The sequence below is a fragment of the Macaca fascicularis genome, chromosome 19, assembly GCF_037993035.2.
Source record: "Macaca fascicularis isolate 582-1 chromosome 19, T2T-MFA8v1.1".
NCBI classification, from domain to species: Eukaryota; Metazoa; Chordata; class Mammalia; order Primates; family Cercopithecidae; genus Macaca; species Macaca fascicularis.
Window position 1 is genome coordinate 2,026,766 of NC_088393.1, and position 16,897 is coordinate 2,043,662.

At 59.5% G+C, this 16,897-nt stretch overlaps 3 protein-coding genes across 37 annotated transcripts in view; all 3 read left to right on the forward strand.

Annotated features, from left to right (window-relative positions):
- The window catches only part of DAZAP1 (DAZ associated protein 1), a 28,330-nt gene extending 26,161 nt beyond the window's left edge, over positions 1-2,169 (forward strand). For 13 of the 33 annotated variants that reach the window (XM_005587393.5, XM_074025201.1, XM_074025196.1 and 10 more), the window contains one exon: positions 1,228-2,169. In XM_005587393.5, coding sequence (XP_005587450.1) covers positions 1,228-1,403 — 176 coding nt within the window. In that variant the 3' untranslated portion in view covers positions 1,404-2,169. Of the gene's footprint in view, positions 1-219; positions 309-1,227 lie in introns of all 33 variants that reach the window. The other 20 variants (XM_074025204.1, XM_045379092.3, XM_045379096.3 and 17 more) reach the window with 3 other exon arrangements.
- A 2,645-nt stretch (positions 2,170-4,814) lies between these two features.
- Positions 4,815-6,941, forward strand: RPS15 (ribosomal protein S15). 2 transcript variants are annotated; one of them, XM_005587401.4, is made up of 4 exons: positions 4,815-4,846; positions 5,228-5,313; positions 6,452-6,686; positions 6,793-6,941. In XM_005587401.4, exons 1-4 carry the CDS (start codon positions 4,844-4,846, stop codon positions 6,904-6,906), a joined length of 438 nt encoding a protein of 145 aa, XP_005587458.1. In that variant the 5' UTR covers positions 4,815-4,843; the 3' UTR covers positions 6,907-6,941. The 2 variants fall into 2 exon arrangements, with proteins under 2 accessions (XP_005587458.1, XP_005587457.1); XM_005587400.4 differs by having other exon boundaries at positions 4,823-4,998.
- A 6,333-nt stretch (positions 6,942-13,274) lies between these two features.
- APC2 (APC regulator of WNT signaling pathway 2) overlaps positions 13,275-16,897 on the forward strand; it is a 28,176-nt gene continuing 24,553 nt past the window's right edge. For both annotated transcript variants that reach the window (XM_005587403.5, XM_074025188.1), the window contains exon 1: positions 13,275-13,368. In XM_005587403.5, the coding sequence (XP_005587460.3) occupies positions 13,315-13,368 (54 nt within the window). In that variant the 5' untranslated portion in view covers positions 13,275-13,314. The remainder of the gene's footprint in view (positions 13,369-16,897) is intronic.

Here is a 16,897-nt window from a genome sequence, read left to right on the forward strand (position 1 = left end):
CGCCCCCCCACCTCGCATGGCTCTGGTTCCCCTGCCCCCACGCCCAGGCCTTGGGCCGAGGTTGCCGCATGTGTGGGTTCTTGACCCACCACCAAACCCTGGCGTGTCTGAGACTGGCAGGGGGGCGTGAGGCGCCCGGTTGGGGCGTGGCGTGTGTGTCAGCCGCTGCTCTTGGTGGCGGCTGCTTGGGTTGGTCACCCCGGTCTCGTCTCTTGCCAGGCCTGGGTTCCTATTCTCCAGCCCCGCCGGGCTGCGGCCCACACTTTGTTTACAGTCTTATGGTCAGGCTGAGCAGTGATGTGGCCTAGGTAGGTGCCGCCTCCTTCTCCAGGGTCCTCCCACCCGCCTGCACCGGGAGGTGGACGTGGCTTCCTCTGCCGTCCCGGGCGGGGGTGGACGCTGGCGGTGCCCTCTGGGATGGGGCCCTTGCCGGTGCCAAGATGTTGGCCACAAGCCTTCAGCGGGCCCAGGATCCCCCAGAGAGAGCCCACGCCCACCCGTGCCCATGTGCACCCGACTGGGAACCCAGAGGTCATGGGAGGGGCTTCTTGCCAGGTGTGCAGTGGGGTGGGGAGCAGCCCGAGCAGCTCTGTCCTTGTGAAGACACCGCTGTCCATGCTCCTGAGGTCGGCTGTGTGGGCCGGACAGGCTGCAGGGTGTGCTGGCCCCTCAGCCAGTGGTGTCACTGGGGCAGTCAGGTTGGGCCCAGAGACCCTTCCCTGACACGTGCCACCAATGGATGTGCCCTGACAGGAAGGACAACGTGGGGTCTGGTCTGCGATGGAGGGGCAGGCCCTGTATCACTGCAAGGGCCCATCAGGGGTTTTCTGAAACTCCAAGAGCCAGCTTTGTAGAAGCCCTGTCCGCCGTGGTACCTCGGGGCATGCGTGTCTCCAACCCCCGAGGCTTCTCCAGCCTCCCCTCGCCCCCGCCCTCGCCCAACCACGTCTTCGGGATTGAACAGGGAAGCAGCGAGGTTATGTGGGCCGTGAGGGCTCTGGAAGCCACTTTTCTCTGTGTGCGCCCTGCTCACGTGATTTTGAGGGAGAGAACACGCCCGGGGCTCCTCTCTCTGGCCCAGGTGCTGGCCTCAGAAGGGCCCCACCCCACCCTGTGGGGCCGGTGGACTCAAGGCGGGCTCGGCGGAACTGTGTCCAGGTGGCCACGCTCGATGGCAGTGCCAGCTGCCCGGGGACTGCCCCGAGCTCACAGGACTCTCTCCCCCAGCAGGTTACGGGCAGGACTTGAGTGGCTTTGGACAGGGCTTCTCGGACCCCAGCCAGCAGCCTCCCTCCTACGGGGGCCCCTCCGTGCCAGGGTCCGGGGGCCCCCCCGCCGGTGGCAGCGGCTTTGGACGAGGGCAGAACCACAACGTGCAAGGGTTCCACCCCTACCGACGCTAGCCCGCGGCGCCGCGACGCCTGCACGGCCGACCCAGGATTCCAAACTTGGGAACTCGTGACAATCACAAACGTGGCGGCAAAGTAGCGACTCAACCTTGGGGGGCGGGGGGGCGCGAGGCTTTTGGAGCGGCTGTGGGTGTCGTCTGGACTGAGGTTTTTAAATATTTCTTTCTCTAACCCATCAGCACAATAAAAAAAAGTCACTGGTTCAACAACAGGGTTTAAAAAAAAATGTCTTCAGCTTTAATTCAAAACTTCAGGTTTCTTTTTCTTCCTTTTTTTTGGAAATTATTTTCCTGAGCCTTTTGTTTTACGGTATATTGTAAACTTTTATGTTAAAGAAAAAATATACATTTACAAATTGTGAGATTTTTAAGAGAAATTTTCTACAATGTATACTGGCTTATTTTTTAATTTAAAACAGGGTTTCCGTCGGCACTGGTGGAGGGGGGTGCGCTGTTAGTCTCCTCGCTCCTGGCTTTGGGGGTTGGGACTTGGTGGTCCAGAAACTCTGGGAGCTTCAAGAAGAAATCTACTGAGTGTGTTTCTGTTTTTTGTTTAATTCCTTGCTTTTGTCAACTGACCTGCTTGGTAGTGTCTGAGGTGAACTGTGGGGGTTGCGCACAGCCAGCCACGTGGATCCCACGGCAGCGCCGAACCGGAACCGAGTAGGAAGCCGTTCTCCCCAGGCACGTGGCTTCAGGGCGTTTCCCATTGACCAGTTTGACCCTGGTTTGAATAAAGAGAAGTGCGTTTGGATTAGAAACCACTTTGTGTCCGTTTTTTCCCTCCTTGGTCTTGGCCTGTGCCTACCCTTCCAGTGCCTGGAAAGGTCTGAAGCGTGACGGAGGCGCCCTCACCCTGCCCTTGGCTCTTAGTGGTTTCAGCAGCGCCGAGGGCTTCGGGGCAGAGGCTGAGCGGAGAGCTGGGCCCGTCCCTCAGTGGGTCTTGCGATGCTGTGACTTTTAGGAAGTGGCCGCCACCGGTTTTCTGGGGGAATGTGGGCTCCAGGCTTTTCTCATCTCAAGACCTTTAGTCACATCTTTTGCCATGGAAGGTGATGCATCCCCAGGTTCTGGGGATTAGGACAGGGGCATCTTTGGGAAGCGACTCTGTCACTCTGTCAGGGAAGGCGAGACTTATAAAAAGGGCCGGGCGCGGTGGCTCACACTTGTAATCCCAGCATTTTGGGAGGCCGAGGCGGGTGGATCACCTGAGGTCAGGAGTTTGAGACCAACCTGACCAACATGGAGAAACCCCATCTCTACTGAAAATACAAAATTAGCTGGGTGTCGTGGCGCACGCCTGTAATCCCAGCTACTTGGGAGGCTGAGGCAGAAGAATCGCTCGAACCCGGTTAGGTGGAGGTTGCAGTGAGCCGAGATCGCACCATTGCACTCCAGCCTGGGCGACAAGAGCGAAACTCCGTCTCAAAAAAAAACAAAAACAAAAAAAATGACCGCGAAGTCCCAAATTGGAAGCCTACAGCGTGCCAGGCGTGAGACTGCAGGCAACAGCCAGAACCCCTGCCCCAGTTCATATTCTGGGGACAGGGAAGGTTTGGCTTAGTTTGGAGAGAGCCAAGAAAAGGGGTACCTCCCACATGCCTGTGCAGCGCAGCTTCCTCACTGAGACAGGACCCCTCAACGCCTCAGCCCAGGAAGCCAGCTCCATTCCCTGCTGTCAGAGCCTTCTCCCATGTCCTCAGGAGCTGCTGCCCCAGTTTCCAGGAGGGCCAGGCGGGGGCGGCTCTCTCTCCACACCACAGGTCATCATGGTGTTGAGTGTCAACCCCTCCCATCACATTAGCTCCCCCAGCCAAGGGGCAGCACTCACAAAATCAGCTTCCCAGCCAGGACGGTATCTGCTGCAGGAAAATGGGCAACGTGGATGGGCCCCACACACAGGTCCTGTGCTCCTCGGGATGGAGACTCAGCCCTTCCTGGGTACAGTGTAATTGCTTCCCTTGGGACTGTGGGGATGGATGGCTGGGGAGAGCTCAGCTCCCTGGACAGTGCCACAGCTAAAGTCGGGTTCCCAGAGGTTTTGTGCTTTTTTTTTTTTGAGGAGTCTCAATGTCACCCAGGCTCACTGCCAGCGCCTCTCATGCCTCAGCCTCCCAAGTAGCTGGGATTACAGGCGCGCCACCACCATGCCTGGCTAATTTTTTGTATTTTTAATAGAGATGGGGTTGGCCAGATTGGTCTTGAACTCTTGACCTCAGATGATCCACCCGCTTCGGCCTCCCAAAGTGCTGGGATTACAAGCATAAGCCACCGTGCCCAGCCGGGTGCCACATCATAGTTCATAATCACTTTCAACTTTATACTTAATTCCAGTAAGATATAGAAACGTCACTCCTAGGCCGGGCATGGTGGCTCACGGTTCTAATCCCAGCACTTTGGGAGGCCAAGGCGGGTGGATCACCTGAGGTCAGGAGATCGAGACCAACATGGCCTAGCCAACACGGAGAAACCCTGTCTCTACTAAAAATACAAAATTAGCCGGGCATGGTGACAGGTGCCTGTAATAGCTACTTGGGAGGCTGAGGCAGGAGAATCACTTGAACCCGGGAGGCAGAGGTTGCAGTGAGCCGAGATCACGCCACTGCACTCCAGCCAGGGCAACAGGAGTGAAACTCCGTCTCAAAAAAATAAAAAAAAGTCACTCCTACATAGTTCTAGTTACTCCTCTTCCTTTTTGAGCTATCCTTATTATTCATACTACATTTACATAACAAACCCAGTGATATTCCTAACTTTATTTTTGAGACAGGGTCTTGCTTTGTTGCCCAGGCTGGAGTGCCGTTGGCGTGATCACGGCTCACTGCAGCCTCGACCTCCTGGGCTCAAGGCTCAGCCTCCTGCGTAGCTGGGAATTACTGTATTTTTTAATATTTTATGTCCATGTGTACACAAATTTTTGTAAACACACATTTTTATATTTTTTTGTAGAGAGGCAGTCTCGCTATGTTGCCCCTTACTAACTTATATACAAAATGTTATAGCTGTTAAAGCCTGAATTGTGCTTTTCAGGGAGGTCTTGTCCCTGCTCTGGTATCTGTAATGACCTGTCTGCTTCCCACACGGGGACCTGAACCCTCAAACCGCACCTACGAGCAAACAGTAGGCGCTCCATAGATACTTGTTGAGGTGGGTGCCATCGTGTAGATGACGGAGCACGAACCCGAGGCTCAGACAGGGGAGGCGGCGTGTCCAAAATCCCACTCCGTGGAGGGAGCGGCTCTGCAGACCTCAGACGGCGGCTGCTCTAATCCCCGCAGCCTGTGTTTTGCCCTCCAGACGGCAGAGGGCGTGTGTTCGCCGCCGGGAAAGCGGAAGCGCGTGTGCGCGCACAGCTGAGGGGGCGGGACACGCCGGCAGTCTCGCGATAACTGCGCAGGCGCGGACCAGAGCGCTCTTTTCTGAGCATCCGGCAAGATGGTGAGTGCTGCGAGTTGGGTAGTCTCTACCGGGCCTATCCGGCGCCATCCACCCTCTGACCGTCCCGCGGGGGCCGCAGTTCGGCCTCCCGACTACGGCGGCTTGCTACTGACCCTGGAGGCGGCTGGATGTTGGGGCGCGGGGCGGACCCGGTGGGTGTCGGGACGACGCGGGGTCGGGAAGGCCTGTCCGGGCCTTCATGTCTGGGTCCCCGTAACCCGGAGCCGCGCGTGACCCCCAGGGACGGGTTAAGGCGGTGTGTCCCTGTCGGGCTTCTGTCCCCGGCGGCGCCGCCGCGCGTCTTCCGCGGTGTCCTCGGGCCCGGTGGTCGTGGGAGGTGGGTGTCGGGATCCCGCTGACGCCCGACCCGCGCCCGCGCAGGCAGAGGTAGAGCAGAAGAAGAAGCGGACCTTCCGCAAGTTCACCTACCGCGGCGTGGACCTGGACCAGCTGCTGGACATGTCCTAGTAAGGGCGGCTGGCAGGGGTCGCGGGCGGGGCTGGGCCAGCGGTGGGGCTTGTCCGGGTGCGGGCGGTGGGGCGGGGGTCCGGGGGTCCGAGCGCCTCTGCGGCGGTGGGCGAGCACAGTCTCCGCCCGGGTTTGGGACTGAGCGTGGTCTTGCGCCCAGAAAACTGTCCAGAGACGTTGAGGTTTTTACTTATTTTCAACCTGCTCCCCGTTGTTACCTTTTCCGCGGATTAGTTGGAGGGTGTAGCCACTGTCTGTAGCCAACGTGACTTAAGATAACGGGTAGCCTTGGATTCTAAGGGCAGTGGCAGTAGCTGGGTCCTGTCCAGGCAGGGTGGTGGTGGGCATCTGGCTTTCCTTTTTATTTTTTTCATTTTTTTTTTTTTTTTTTTTTTTTACTATTTTGAGACGGAGCCTCATCCTGTCTCCCAGCCTGGAGTGCAGTGGCTCGATCTCAGCTCACTGCAGTCTCCGACGCCCGGGTTCAAGCGATTCTCTTCCCTCAGCCTCTCGAGTAGCTAGGATTACAGGGGCTCACCAACGCGTCCCACTAATTTTTGTATTTTTAGTAGAGACGGGTTTCAATGTTGGCCAGGCTGGTCTCAAACTCCTGACCTTAGGTGATCCACCTGCCTCCCGAAGTGCTGGGATTACAGGCGTGAACCACCACGCCCGGCCTTGATTTTTAATTATTTGTAGAAACAGGGTTTCTCTATGTCATCCAGGTTGGTCTTGAACTCCTGGGCTGAAGCGACCCTCCCGCCTCAGCCTCCCAAAGTGCTGGGAATCACAGGCGGGAGCCACCGCGCCCTTCCTGCCTTCTGCTGCGTTTTTAGAGGCCTTGGGCCCGAGCTGTGCGCTATAGCATGTTGTCTGAGACTGTGGTCTCCGGGCCGCTTGTCCTGAGTCTCTGCAGTCACACGGTGGCTCTTGCATCTGAGGGATGAGTCGCGCATATCTGGCGGGGATGCCAGAGGGACTTGACGTGTTCATTGCGGTCACTACAATGGACAGTGACAAGTCCAGTGCGGCTTTGTCCCTGGGGAGAACCAAGCTTTAGTTCTCTGTCCCCCGGAGTGGGTAGGGTGACCCCAGGCCGGGCCGCTCACAAAACTCTGCCTGGTGCATCCTCTCCAGCGAGCAGCTGATGCAACTGTACAGTGCGCGCCAGCGGCGGCGGCTGAACCGGGGCCTGCGGCGGAAGCAGCACTCACTGCTGAAGCGCCTGCGCAAGGCCAAGAAGGAGGCGCCGCCCATGGAGAAGCCAGAAGTGGTGAAGACGCACTTGCGGGACATGATCATCCTGCCAGAGATGGTGGGCAGCATGGTGGGCGTCTACAACGGCAAGACCTTCAACCAGGTGGAGATCAAGGTGCGTGCGGCCGTCCCTGCCAACCGGACTGGGCCCGGGGTGGGCTGGGGTCGCCTGACGCGGGCGGGATCGCCTGACACCCAGCTCCGCTCTTGGTCTCCTGCAGCCCGAGATGATTGGCCACTACCTGGGCGAGTTCTCCATCACCTACAAGCCCGTGAAGCACGGCCGGCCCGGCATTGGAGCCACCCACTCCTCCCGCTTCATCCCTCTCAAGTAGTGGCTCAGCTAATAAAGGCGCACCTGGCTCCAGTCCTTCGCGGAGCTTGTTCTTCCCGGTGTCCGGGGCTTTGGGAGGGGCCTGGGCCTGGTTCAGGTTTGTGGTGTGAGGAGGTTCAAGCTGGACTTTTAGGGCTGTGTGGGAGTGTTGCGTGGATGGCCTCAGTGTCCAAGACTGATAGCTGTGCAGTCCCCATCCCAGGTCCGCTGCCCCTGCTCCTGTCTGCGGGGACAGCTGTGGAGCTGGGCGCCCAAGCCCAGGTGTAGCCCCATCCCTTTGATCCCCTCAGCGTTCTTGACCTCGGGGCAGCTCCCTGGCCTCACGCTGTCTTCTGGGTGCCCCATGTAGAGGGGGCCCCTCCTCAAGCCCCCCACCTGGCCTGGGCTCTCCTTTCTGGCTTCCCTCCTCTCCTATTGGGAGGGTTCCCGCAGGAAGTGAAGAAGCAGCAGGAAACTGGGCGACCTGAGCCTCTCCCATCCTCACCCCTGCCTGGCTCCTCAGAAGTTCCTGACGCCAGGCTGCTGGAGTCTGCCCTCCCAGCAGGCTCTATGGCTGCAGCCAGCCCCGTCTTCCCAGCCTGGGGCCCCGTGTCCCGTGGTGAGGCTGCACCATCTATGGCCTGGCCAGCTCTGTCTCCTTTGTGCAGGATGCTTAAAAGAACAGAACAAGGTGGCCATGCCTCTGGGCGGGGGGTACCGTCCAGCCCTTCGTGGGCTCCCTAATGGCGTAGGTGGGTTGGGGAACGTTGTGAGAACTAACCCTGTTCAATGCTGAAGTCGCCCTCAAACCAGGCGGGAGGTGGTAACTGCTCAGTAAGCACCCAGCAGAGCGGCCCGGGGATGGCGGCAGGGAGGCCACCCCTTGGGCAGTGGACAGGAGGGTGAGAGCTCAGCCAGGCAGGTGGGGGCAGGAGAGATGTGAGGAGCCCCACCTCATTTCACCCTCAAATGCCCCACAACAGCCTCCTGTGGGCCCTCTTCTGTGATATCACTCCTTTTTTTTTTTTTATTTGTTGCCCAGCTGGAGTGTAGTATGATCATGGCTCACTGCAGCCTCCATCTCCTGGGCTCGTGATTTTCCCACTGCCTCCCAAAGTGCTGGGATCACAGGCATGAGACACTGCACCTAGCTCTATCTTCACAGTTAAACATGATTAGTGGCCAGGCGCTGTGGCTCATTCCCGTGATCCCAGCACTTTGGAAGGCCGAGGTGGGTGGATCACCTGAGGTCAGGAGTTGAAGACCAGCCTGGCCAACATGGTGAAACCTTGCCTCTACTGAAAAGACAAAACTGGGGCCGGGCGCGGTGGCTCAAGCCTGTCATCCCAGCACTTCGGGAGGCCGAGACGGGCAGATCACGAGGTCAGGAGATCAAGACCATCCTGGCTAACACGGTGAAACCCCGTCTCTACTAAAAATACAAAAAAAAAAATTAGCCGGGCCTGGTGGCGGGCGCCTGTAGTCCCAGCTACTCAGGAGGCTGAGGCAGGAGAATGGCGTGAACCCGGGAGGCGGAGCTTGCAGTGAGCTGAGATCCGGCCACTGCACTCCAGCCTGGGCGACAGAGCGAGACTCCATCTCAAAAAAAAAATACAGGCCGGGCGCGGTGGCTCAAGCCTGTAATCCCAGCACTTTGGGAGGCCGAGATGGGTGGATCACGAGGTCAGGAGATCGAGACCATCCTGGCTAACACGGTGAAACCCCGTCTCTACTAAAAAATACAAAAAAAAAAACTAGCCGGGCGAGGTGGCGGGCGCCTGTAGTCCCAGCTACTTGGGAGGCTGAGGCAGGAGAATGGCAGGAACCCGGAAGGCGGAGCTGCAGTGAGCTGAGATCTGGCCACTGCACTCCAGCTTGGGCGACAGAGCAAGACTCCGTCTCAAAAAAAAAAAAAAAAAATACAAAACCTGGGCATGGTGTCTTGTGGCTATAATCCCAGCTACTTGAGAGGGTGAAGCAGGAGAGTCACTGGAACCCAGGAGGCGGAGATGGCACTCTATCCTGGGCGACCAGAGCTAGACTCTGCCTCAAAAAAAAATATGAAAACAAAATTTACTCTTGTTCTTACCTCTCGATTTGGAATCGAGTTACAATACAGAGAAAGTGTGGGTCCATGTTTTTCTCTCTGATTGGGAAAAGGTGGGTTGGACAAAGGAAGGACGGCCCAGCGTTACAAGCTTGGGTCCAGTACAGCCGGGACCCCCACAGGCAGCATGAGACTGGACCTGGCTGGCGGATGCACAGAGGGACCCGCACCCGGTGGGACAATGTGCTGCAGTTGGACATGCCTCTCAAGCCCTCCATTGGACCGGGCGTCCTGGCCAACCCTGCCAGTAAGTAAGGAGACCAGGGAGGCCCCTGAGGGCCTGGACCTGGCTGCATAGTCAGAATTGGGGGCGAGTCTTGGCTGGCAGCGCCTGAAATATGTAGAATATTTGAAAATTCGCCTGTCGGCTGACCTGAACCAACCTGGGCTTGAAACCAAGGGTCGAAAGTTTGCAGTATGGTGTGGCCAGGTTCACTTCGGCATGAACAGCGGAAGCCTGTGCGGGACCCAACTTCAAAGGCCTACCCCAGGTCCAGCTCCAGGAGAGGGAGGGAAGGCATGTGCATGCAGGGCTCATTGTAGTCTCAGTTGTCAGCATTTGGAATTCTTTGTATTTAATGTATTTTTTGAGACAGTCTCCGTCGCCCAGGCTGGAGTGCGGTGGCGCGACCTCAGCCCACTACAGCCTCTACTCCCAGGTTTGTTTGTTTCTTTCTCGAAGTCTCACTGGAGTTCAGTGGCATGATCTCGGCTCACTGCAACCTCCACTTCCAGGGTTCAAGCGATTCTCCTGCCTCAGCCTCCCAAGTAGCTGGGACTACAGGTGCGTGCCACCACACCCGGCTAACTTTAGTGTTTTTTTAGTAGAGATGGGGTTTCACCATATTGGCCAGGCTGGTCTTGAACTCCTGACCATGATCTGCCCGCCTCGGCCTCCCAAAGTGCTGGCATTACGGGTGTGAGCCACCGCACCCAAACGCCTCCCAGGTTAAAGCAATTCTGCCTCAGTCTCCCAAGTAGCTGGGATTACAGAAGCACCGCCCATGCCTGGTTAATTTTGTATTTTTAGTAGAGACAGGATTTCACCATGTTGGCCAGGCTGGTCTCGAATTCCCAACTTCAGGTGATCCACCCTCAGCCTCTGAAAGTGCTGGGATTACAGGTACGAGCCACCGCACCCTTCCTGGAATTATTTATTTTTATTTGGTTTTTTTTTTTGGAGACAGTCTTGCTGTCGCCCAGGCTGGAGTGCAGTGGTGCAATCTCAGCTCATTGCAGCCTGTGCCTCTCGGGTTCAAGCAATTCTGCCTCAGCCTCCTGAGTAGCTGGGACTACAGGCGTGTGCCACCACGCCCGGCTAATTTTTTGTAGAGACAGGGTTTCACCGTGTTAGCCAGGATGGTCTCGATCTGACCTCGTGATCCGTCTGCCTCGGCCTCCCAAAGTGCTGGGATTACAGGCTTGAGCCACCGCGCCCGGCCTGGAATTCTTTTTAAAAATGAAATTGTTGAGGCGTTTTAGGTGCTTTTTGCCTCAGATAAGCAAAGTGGGAAATGAGTGAATGCCCCGCTGAAACAGCTTTATCTGCAGCGTAGTTTTTCAACCCTGACCATTAGAAATCAAAAGTGGTACACCGTGGTGCACACTTGAAGTCTTGCCGAGGCCCTTTTTAAAAATAAACCAATGGAAATGACAGAGCTTTTGAGCTACCAGGTCCATCTGCAGAGTAAATGACAGATGTGTGGGGCTGCACCCACGGTGAGGCAGCTAGCTGCCAACAAGCTGCAGGGCCCCTCCCCGTGGAAAGCATAATGGGAATGGGTGCTGGGCCTCACTTTGCTTTTGCAGAGCTTTATTGGCACCCAGCTGTGCCCATTCATACCTGTATTACTTCTGTCGGGCACACGCTGAGAATTTACTGTTTGGACCTTGACGGGAAGTTTTCTGTCCATAAAAGCCCTCCCTGCACACGCCCCTGTGTGGCCAGCGCTTGTGCTAATGGGTAATTCCCTTGGTTTTCTGCAGTTGGAATCCAGCATGTGTGATCAGGGAAAATATATATTAGTATTTAAAGCAAAAAGATACTGCCCTCCCCCACCCCAGTTCAGAGAGACACGTCTTGGTGGCCAGGTTGCGCCCTAGGTCCACAAGCATTTGCGGGGTGTCCAGGAGCGGGGGTGGGAGCCCTTAACTAGCACTAGGGTGCCACTGCTGGGCCCTACTCCCAACTCAAGGCCCAGGCTCTGTCTTTAGGCCTCTCTGGCCACATCCACACTTCTGTTTCCTTCTTTTTGTTTTTTCCTGAGACAGTCTGGCTCTGTCGCCCAGGCTGGAGTGCAGTGGCACAATCTCAGCTCATTGCAACCTCCTCCTCCTGGGTTCAAGCGATTCTGCCTCAGCTTGCCAAGTAGCTGAGACTACAGGCGTACGCCACGACGCCGGTTAATTTTTTTTTTTTTTTTTTTTTTTTGAGACGGAGTCTCGCTCTGTCGCCCAGGCTGGAGTGCAGTGGCGCGATCTCGGCTCACTGCAAGCTCCGCCTCCCGGGTTCACGCCATTCTCCTGCCTCAGCCTCCCGAGTAGCTGGGACTACAGGCGCCCACAACCGCGCCCGGCTAATTTTTTGTATTTTTAGTAGAGACGGGGTTTCACCGTGGTCTCGATCTCCTGACCTTGTGATCCGCCCACCTCGGCCTCCCAAAGTGCTGGGATTACAGGCGTGAGCCACCGCGCCCGGCCTAATTTTTTGTATTTGTAGTAGAGACGGGGTTTCGCCATGTTGGCCAGGCTGGTCTCGAACTGCTGACCTCAGGTGATCCACTCGCCTCAGCCTCCCAAAGTGCTGGGATTACAGGCGTCAGCCACCGTGCCCGGCCCCACGCTTCTTCCGTTTCTACCCTCTGGTCCCACACCCCGCTCCAGAACCTGCGGGGACTCTCCGAGACCTGCCTGGCCCCGTCCGTGCCGTCTCAGACAGGCCGCTCCGTCCTCATCAGGCTCCGGTCTGGCCCCGGCGCTGCGGGTCAGCTGCCTTCAGGCCCTGACCTGGTTCCCGCCGCTTCTCACATCCCCGCGGCCTCCCGCCTGGACGGCAGTTTACAGTGAACCCGGCGCCCTCCCCTGACTTCTGAAGCAGGAGTCCTGCGTGGCCCCGAAGCCTCCCCAGAGGCCGCACGGCTGCGTCCCGTCTCCGGGGTTCAGCTGAGCCACCTGCTGGAGGCGGCCTGTCCTCGCCGCCCTGCTAAAGCGGCGCCCCTTTCTCCGGCCGCTCGTTCTTTGGTTTCCAGGGACTTAGCACACTTCATAGCACCCCCGATCCTGCCCGGACCCTATCTTCCCCCCATCATCCAGCCCTCGACCCGCGCAGCCGCCTGAGCCCTCCTCTCCCGGCACCGCCCACGGCCTGTTCTCCGCGCAGCCGCCAGCCGGCGCCCGTGGGCCTGGAGTCGGGCGCGGCCCTGCTCTGCCCACAGCCCGCGGTGGCTCCCACCTCCCGCAGGGCCTGCGCGACCTGCCCCGGGGCCTCCCCACCCTCACTGCCCTAGCGTGCTGCACTCTCCCCCAACACTCCCAGGGCTGTTCGATCTCCCCAGCAGCTCCCCGCGCCCTGCCCGCCCCGCTGGCGTCTCTCCCCAGCCCGCTGCAGTCTCCTCGTCAGCTTCCCAAGGGCAAGGGTTTTGTTTTGTTCATTGCAGGGGGCCCAGCACACAGTAGGTGCTTAATACATGCTTGTTGCATGAATGCCCGCGTGCCGTGTCGCCCCCTTAAGGCGGTCCCCCGCGCGCCGGCTGGGCGCCCAGCAAGCCTTGTGTGCGCAGGTGATGTGATGTTTGCTGAATGACTAATGAACCTCAGGCGCGCCAGGCCGGGCTGATTCGGGAGTGGTTCCGAGCTTCCGCATGGTGACCGTCCGCGGGCAGCGCACCACAACCGCAGGGCGACGCCGCCTCTGGCTCTCCGCGACCCCCGTTCCCCGTGGGACGTCTCGTGCCCCCACCCCCAGCGGGCCTCCTCCCCGCCGCCTCGGGCCCCCAGCCTCCGCCACTTTCGAACTCCCTAGCGCGGTCGGACCCGGACCCTGGCGCCACTTGGCCCACGCGAGTCCGCTCCCCTCTCTCCCATCCCTGGATTTCCCGCCGCCCCTCCGCAGCCTCGGTCCCGCGAGACTCCCCAGCCCCCGCGAGCACCTCCAGACCCCACGGGACTCCCTCGCCCCTTTCGGGAGGAGCCCCGCCCCGGGCCCGTGGACTGACCCCTCCCGCCCGTCTCCGCGCAGGCGCAGGGCGGCCCCGGCCGCAGCCCGCACCCCCACCCGGGCGGCCGAGGGGCGGGGCGCGGCGGGTCCGGGGCGGCCGCGGCTCCATGGGGCTCCTGGGGCTCCTGAGCCTGCTGCACTCGGCCTTCTTCGGGGACCAGGTAGGGCGCAGGAGTCGGGCCGCTGGGGAGGGCTCCGGGCTGCGCGGGAACGGGGCGGGGTCCACGTTGCGAGAACAGCGGGCGCGGCGGCGGGGGCGCACGGGGCGAGGGCGCGGAGGCTGCGGAGTCGGGGGTCTGGTGCCGTCGCCGTAGAGACGGTTGCCGAAGAAACCGCCTCGGGAGGCTGGTGGCGCTGGAAGCCCCTCTCTCGCGCCGCTGCGACCCCCACCGCCGGGTCTGCGCAAGCGCAGGACTCGCCCGGCCCAGCCCTCGGCCTCTGCGGGAGACCCTCCGACCCCTCCTCACTGCGCTGACGCCGAGGCTGCGCCTGCTGGGGCGGCGGGGGCGGCTGCGGGGGCATCCTGCGGAAGCTCGGCCCTGCGCAGGGTGGGGGCCTGGACCACGCCCTGCACCTCTTTGGGCCTCAGTTTCCCCTTCTGGGCGCAAGCGTGTGGCCTGCTTTGACGTTCGCCGCCGCTGCTGTTCGTATCCGTCCGCTCACTACCCCAGAGCTCCTCTAGCCTCCGGAATCGTCTGAATCTCGCGGCTGTGACATCCCTCATTGAAGGGGAAACTGAGGCTGGGGGGTGCAGCGGGGAGCCCAAGGTCACGCCTCGAGCAGGGCCGGAGCCTCGTTGCGGAGCGAAGGCGCCCGCAACAGAACGCGGGGCGGGGGCCGGGGAGCTGTCCGCGGTGCTGACGGAGACGCACGTTTGCCGACTCGCCGCCGGGGAAACTGAGGCCCATAGCGGCGGTCACGCTTCAGCGCGCGGGCTGGACCGGCCTACCTCACCCCTCCCCCACCTCCAGTGGCCTCCTCACCGGTCAGGGCCCTGCCCGGCCACCCAGCCCGCGGCGGGCCCGTCTCTATCCTCCAACGATGACTTGGTGCCTTCTCCGTCCCCACCCAGCTCCCAATGGGGGCCGCCCCTGTTTCTGCCTGTAGCCCCTGGCACAGAGGAGGCATCAAGGGGGCGAGGACAGCTCGAGGTCAGACTCAGAAGGCTCAAAGACACTCCAAGAGTGAGCCCTGTGCCAGGCTGCAGACTTGCGGGGAGTGTCACAGGACAGGGGTGGGGGAGTGAGCATTTGATGGAACTTCCCCTTTGGCCCAGCAGCAGTAGGGGGCGTGGAGGATCCCAGGAAGGAGCCTGTGTCGGGGTCTTGGGCTAGGCCCTGCTTTCTGCAATGGGAGAAGGGGGAGGCCTCTCTCAGCCTCCTGAGGTTCTAGGGGACTGTGGGGGGTTCTTGTGGCTCTAAAATGTCTAGTGATGTCTGAGTGTGACTGTGGTTCAAGGATTTACAGGGTCAAGGATTTTAGTGTGGGGGGGGGGATTCGGGGACAACGTTTTGGAGATTTGGGGCCAAGGGCATCTTGTCTTGGGGTCTCAGCCCCCATGTACCCTCAACCCTCCAGGCCCTGGCCACCCCTAGAGGGATAAGGAGGGAGGCTCAATGTCACTCCAGAGGCTTGGCTGGCACAGGTGAACTCAGGCAACGTGTTCCCTGGCCTAGGCCTCAGTTTCCCCATGTATGCAAGAACAGGACTGACCTTGGATCCCCCAAACCCCTGCCTGACGGGGGTCTGGGGAGCTGATACATCTGAAACTAAACAGGGAGGTGGGACTTAATTCCTCTTTGGGGAGAGGTAGGGATGATCCAACACACCTTCCAGTAAACGAGACTGGAAACTGAGGCCAGAATGAGACATGCCCAGGGTGACACAGGGACCTCAAGGCTGAGCTGAAGCCAGGGCCCTGGGCTCTGCATCCCCCACCCCATTCCAGCCTCGCCCAGCTCTGCCCTGGCTTGACCTGGTCAAGCCCCACCACGTACCCTACCCCATGGCTCCACCAGACACCCCCTGTGTCCCAAGCAGTCGTTGATCTTCCCTCAGCCTGGAACGCCTCTCCTCCTGATCACTGCTGTTCACTTCTCAGGGCAGCCTTCCAGCCTCCAGGAAAAAAAATCCCCTCTGAGGTGGGCAGATCATGAGGTCAGGAGTTTGAGACCAGCCTGACAACATGGTGAAACCCCATCTCTGTTAAAAATACAAAAATTAGCTGGCATGGTGGCGCGTGCCTGTAATGCCAGCTACTGAGGAGGCTGAGGCAGGAGAATTGGTGAAACCCCATCTCTATTAAAAATACAAAAATTAGCTGGCATGGTGGCTCGTGCCTGTAATGCCAGCTACTGAGGAGGCCGAGGCAGGAGAATCACTTGAACCCGGGAGGCGGAGGTTGCAGTGAGCTGAGATCGTGCCACTGCACTGCAGCCTGGGGGACAGAGCTAGACTCCATCTAAAAAAAAAAGAAAAAAGAAAAAAAAGATCCCCTGTGTCTGCCCACTGCATTCCCTCCCGAGACCCAACCAGTGGGGACAGCTGCGTCCAGGTCTGGGCTCCCAGACAGCCAGGCCTAAGTGCTCTCAGCCCCTGGCAGTGCTGGCCCAGGACCGGGCCCTCGGGTCTTCAGCTCAAGGCCCAACAGGAAACAGCACGGGTCCTCCCGTGCCTTTGTTCTGCGGGGCATTGAACGCTCAGACCTTCCCACCCTTTCCTGTCATTCCCTGCACCAGCCCTTGCAGAATCTTCCGCCTCCTCCCCATTTTACAGAGGAGGAAACTGAGGTTTGAGCGGCAAATGATTTGCCCTGGCTGCTCAGCCCGGAAAAAAAACCATTTCTGGCCCTGGCCGCCTCCCTTTCTGTGCTGTGAGCCTGTGTCCAGAGCAGGAAAGGCTGCTCCCAGCTGCAGGTGCGGGCTCTGTGTGTTAAACCTTCAAATGGCCTCCAGGGACCCATGGAGGATCCAGGACACCTGGAGATGGGGACTCCTGCGACCCCTGGCCCTTCCCTCCTCTGGCCTTCGGTCCATGAGGGTGAATTAAGAGTGCGACCGACCGGGGCAGAGACACATGGAGACAGAGATTGAGAGACAGAGAACAGAGGGGGAGACAAAGAGGGACGTGGGGAGCACCGAAGTTACAGGAGGATCTGACGCTCTGCTGGGGAGACAGGGAGAAATGTGGGAAGATGCAGGGTCCCAAGTGCTCCCCAGTGGCCCTGCCCCTCCTCCCCTCTACCCTCCCCTCCCCACCAGGCAGGACCCTCAGGGAGCTCCAGCCTGGACCCGAACCCTGTGCCATCCTGGTGCATCTGCACCAGGCCAGGCTGGACCTGTGGGGTGGGGGCAGGCCTGGCCCCAGCCCGGCCACTGCCCTGGAAACCCCTCCTCCGCTAAGATGCTGATGTAACATCCAGGATTTGACGTTTTACTCTCCAATTGTGCAAATCCAGACGCAGGAGGTTTTAAGAGGCCATTGCACCCTGCAATAAAGTGGGGGACACAGGAATCTTGGTCCTCGGCGTACCCTCTTCCCTCGGGGGGTTTCGCCCCCCGCACACACAGCCCCTGAGCCCGCGCGGAGGCCCGACGCCCCGCGGCTGCCACTGGTCTCCGCCCCGGGCCACCATTGGCTGTTGCCATGGCACCAGCCCGTCTTCCCGCGCCTTCATTGGCTGTCTCGTCC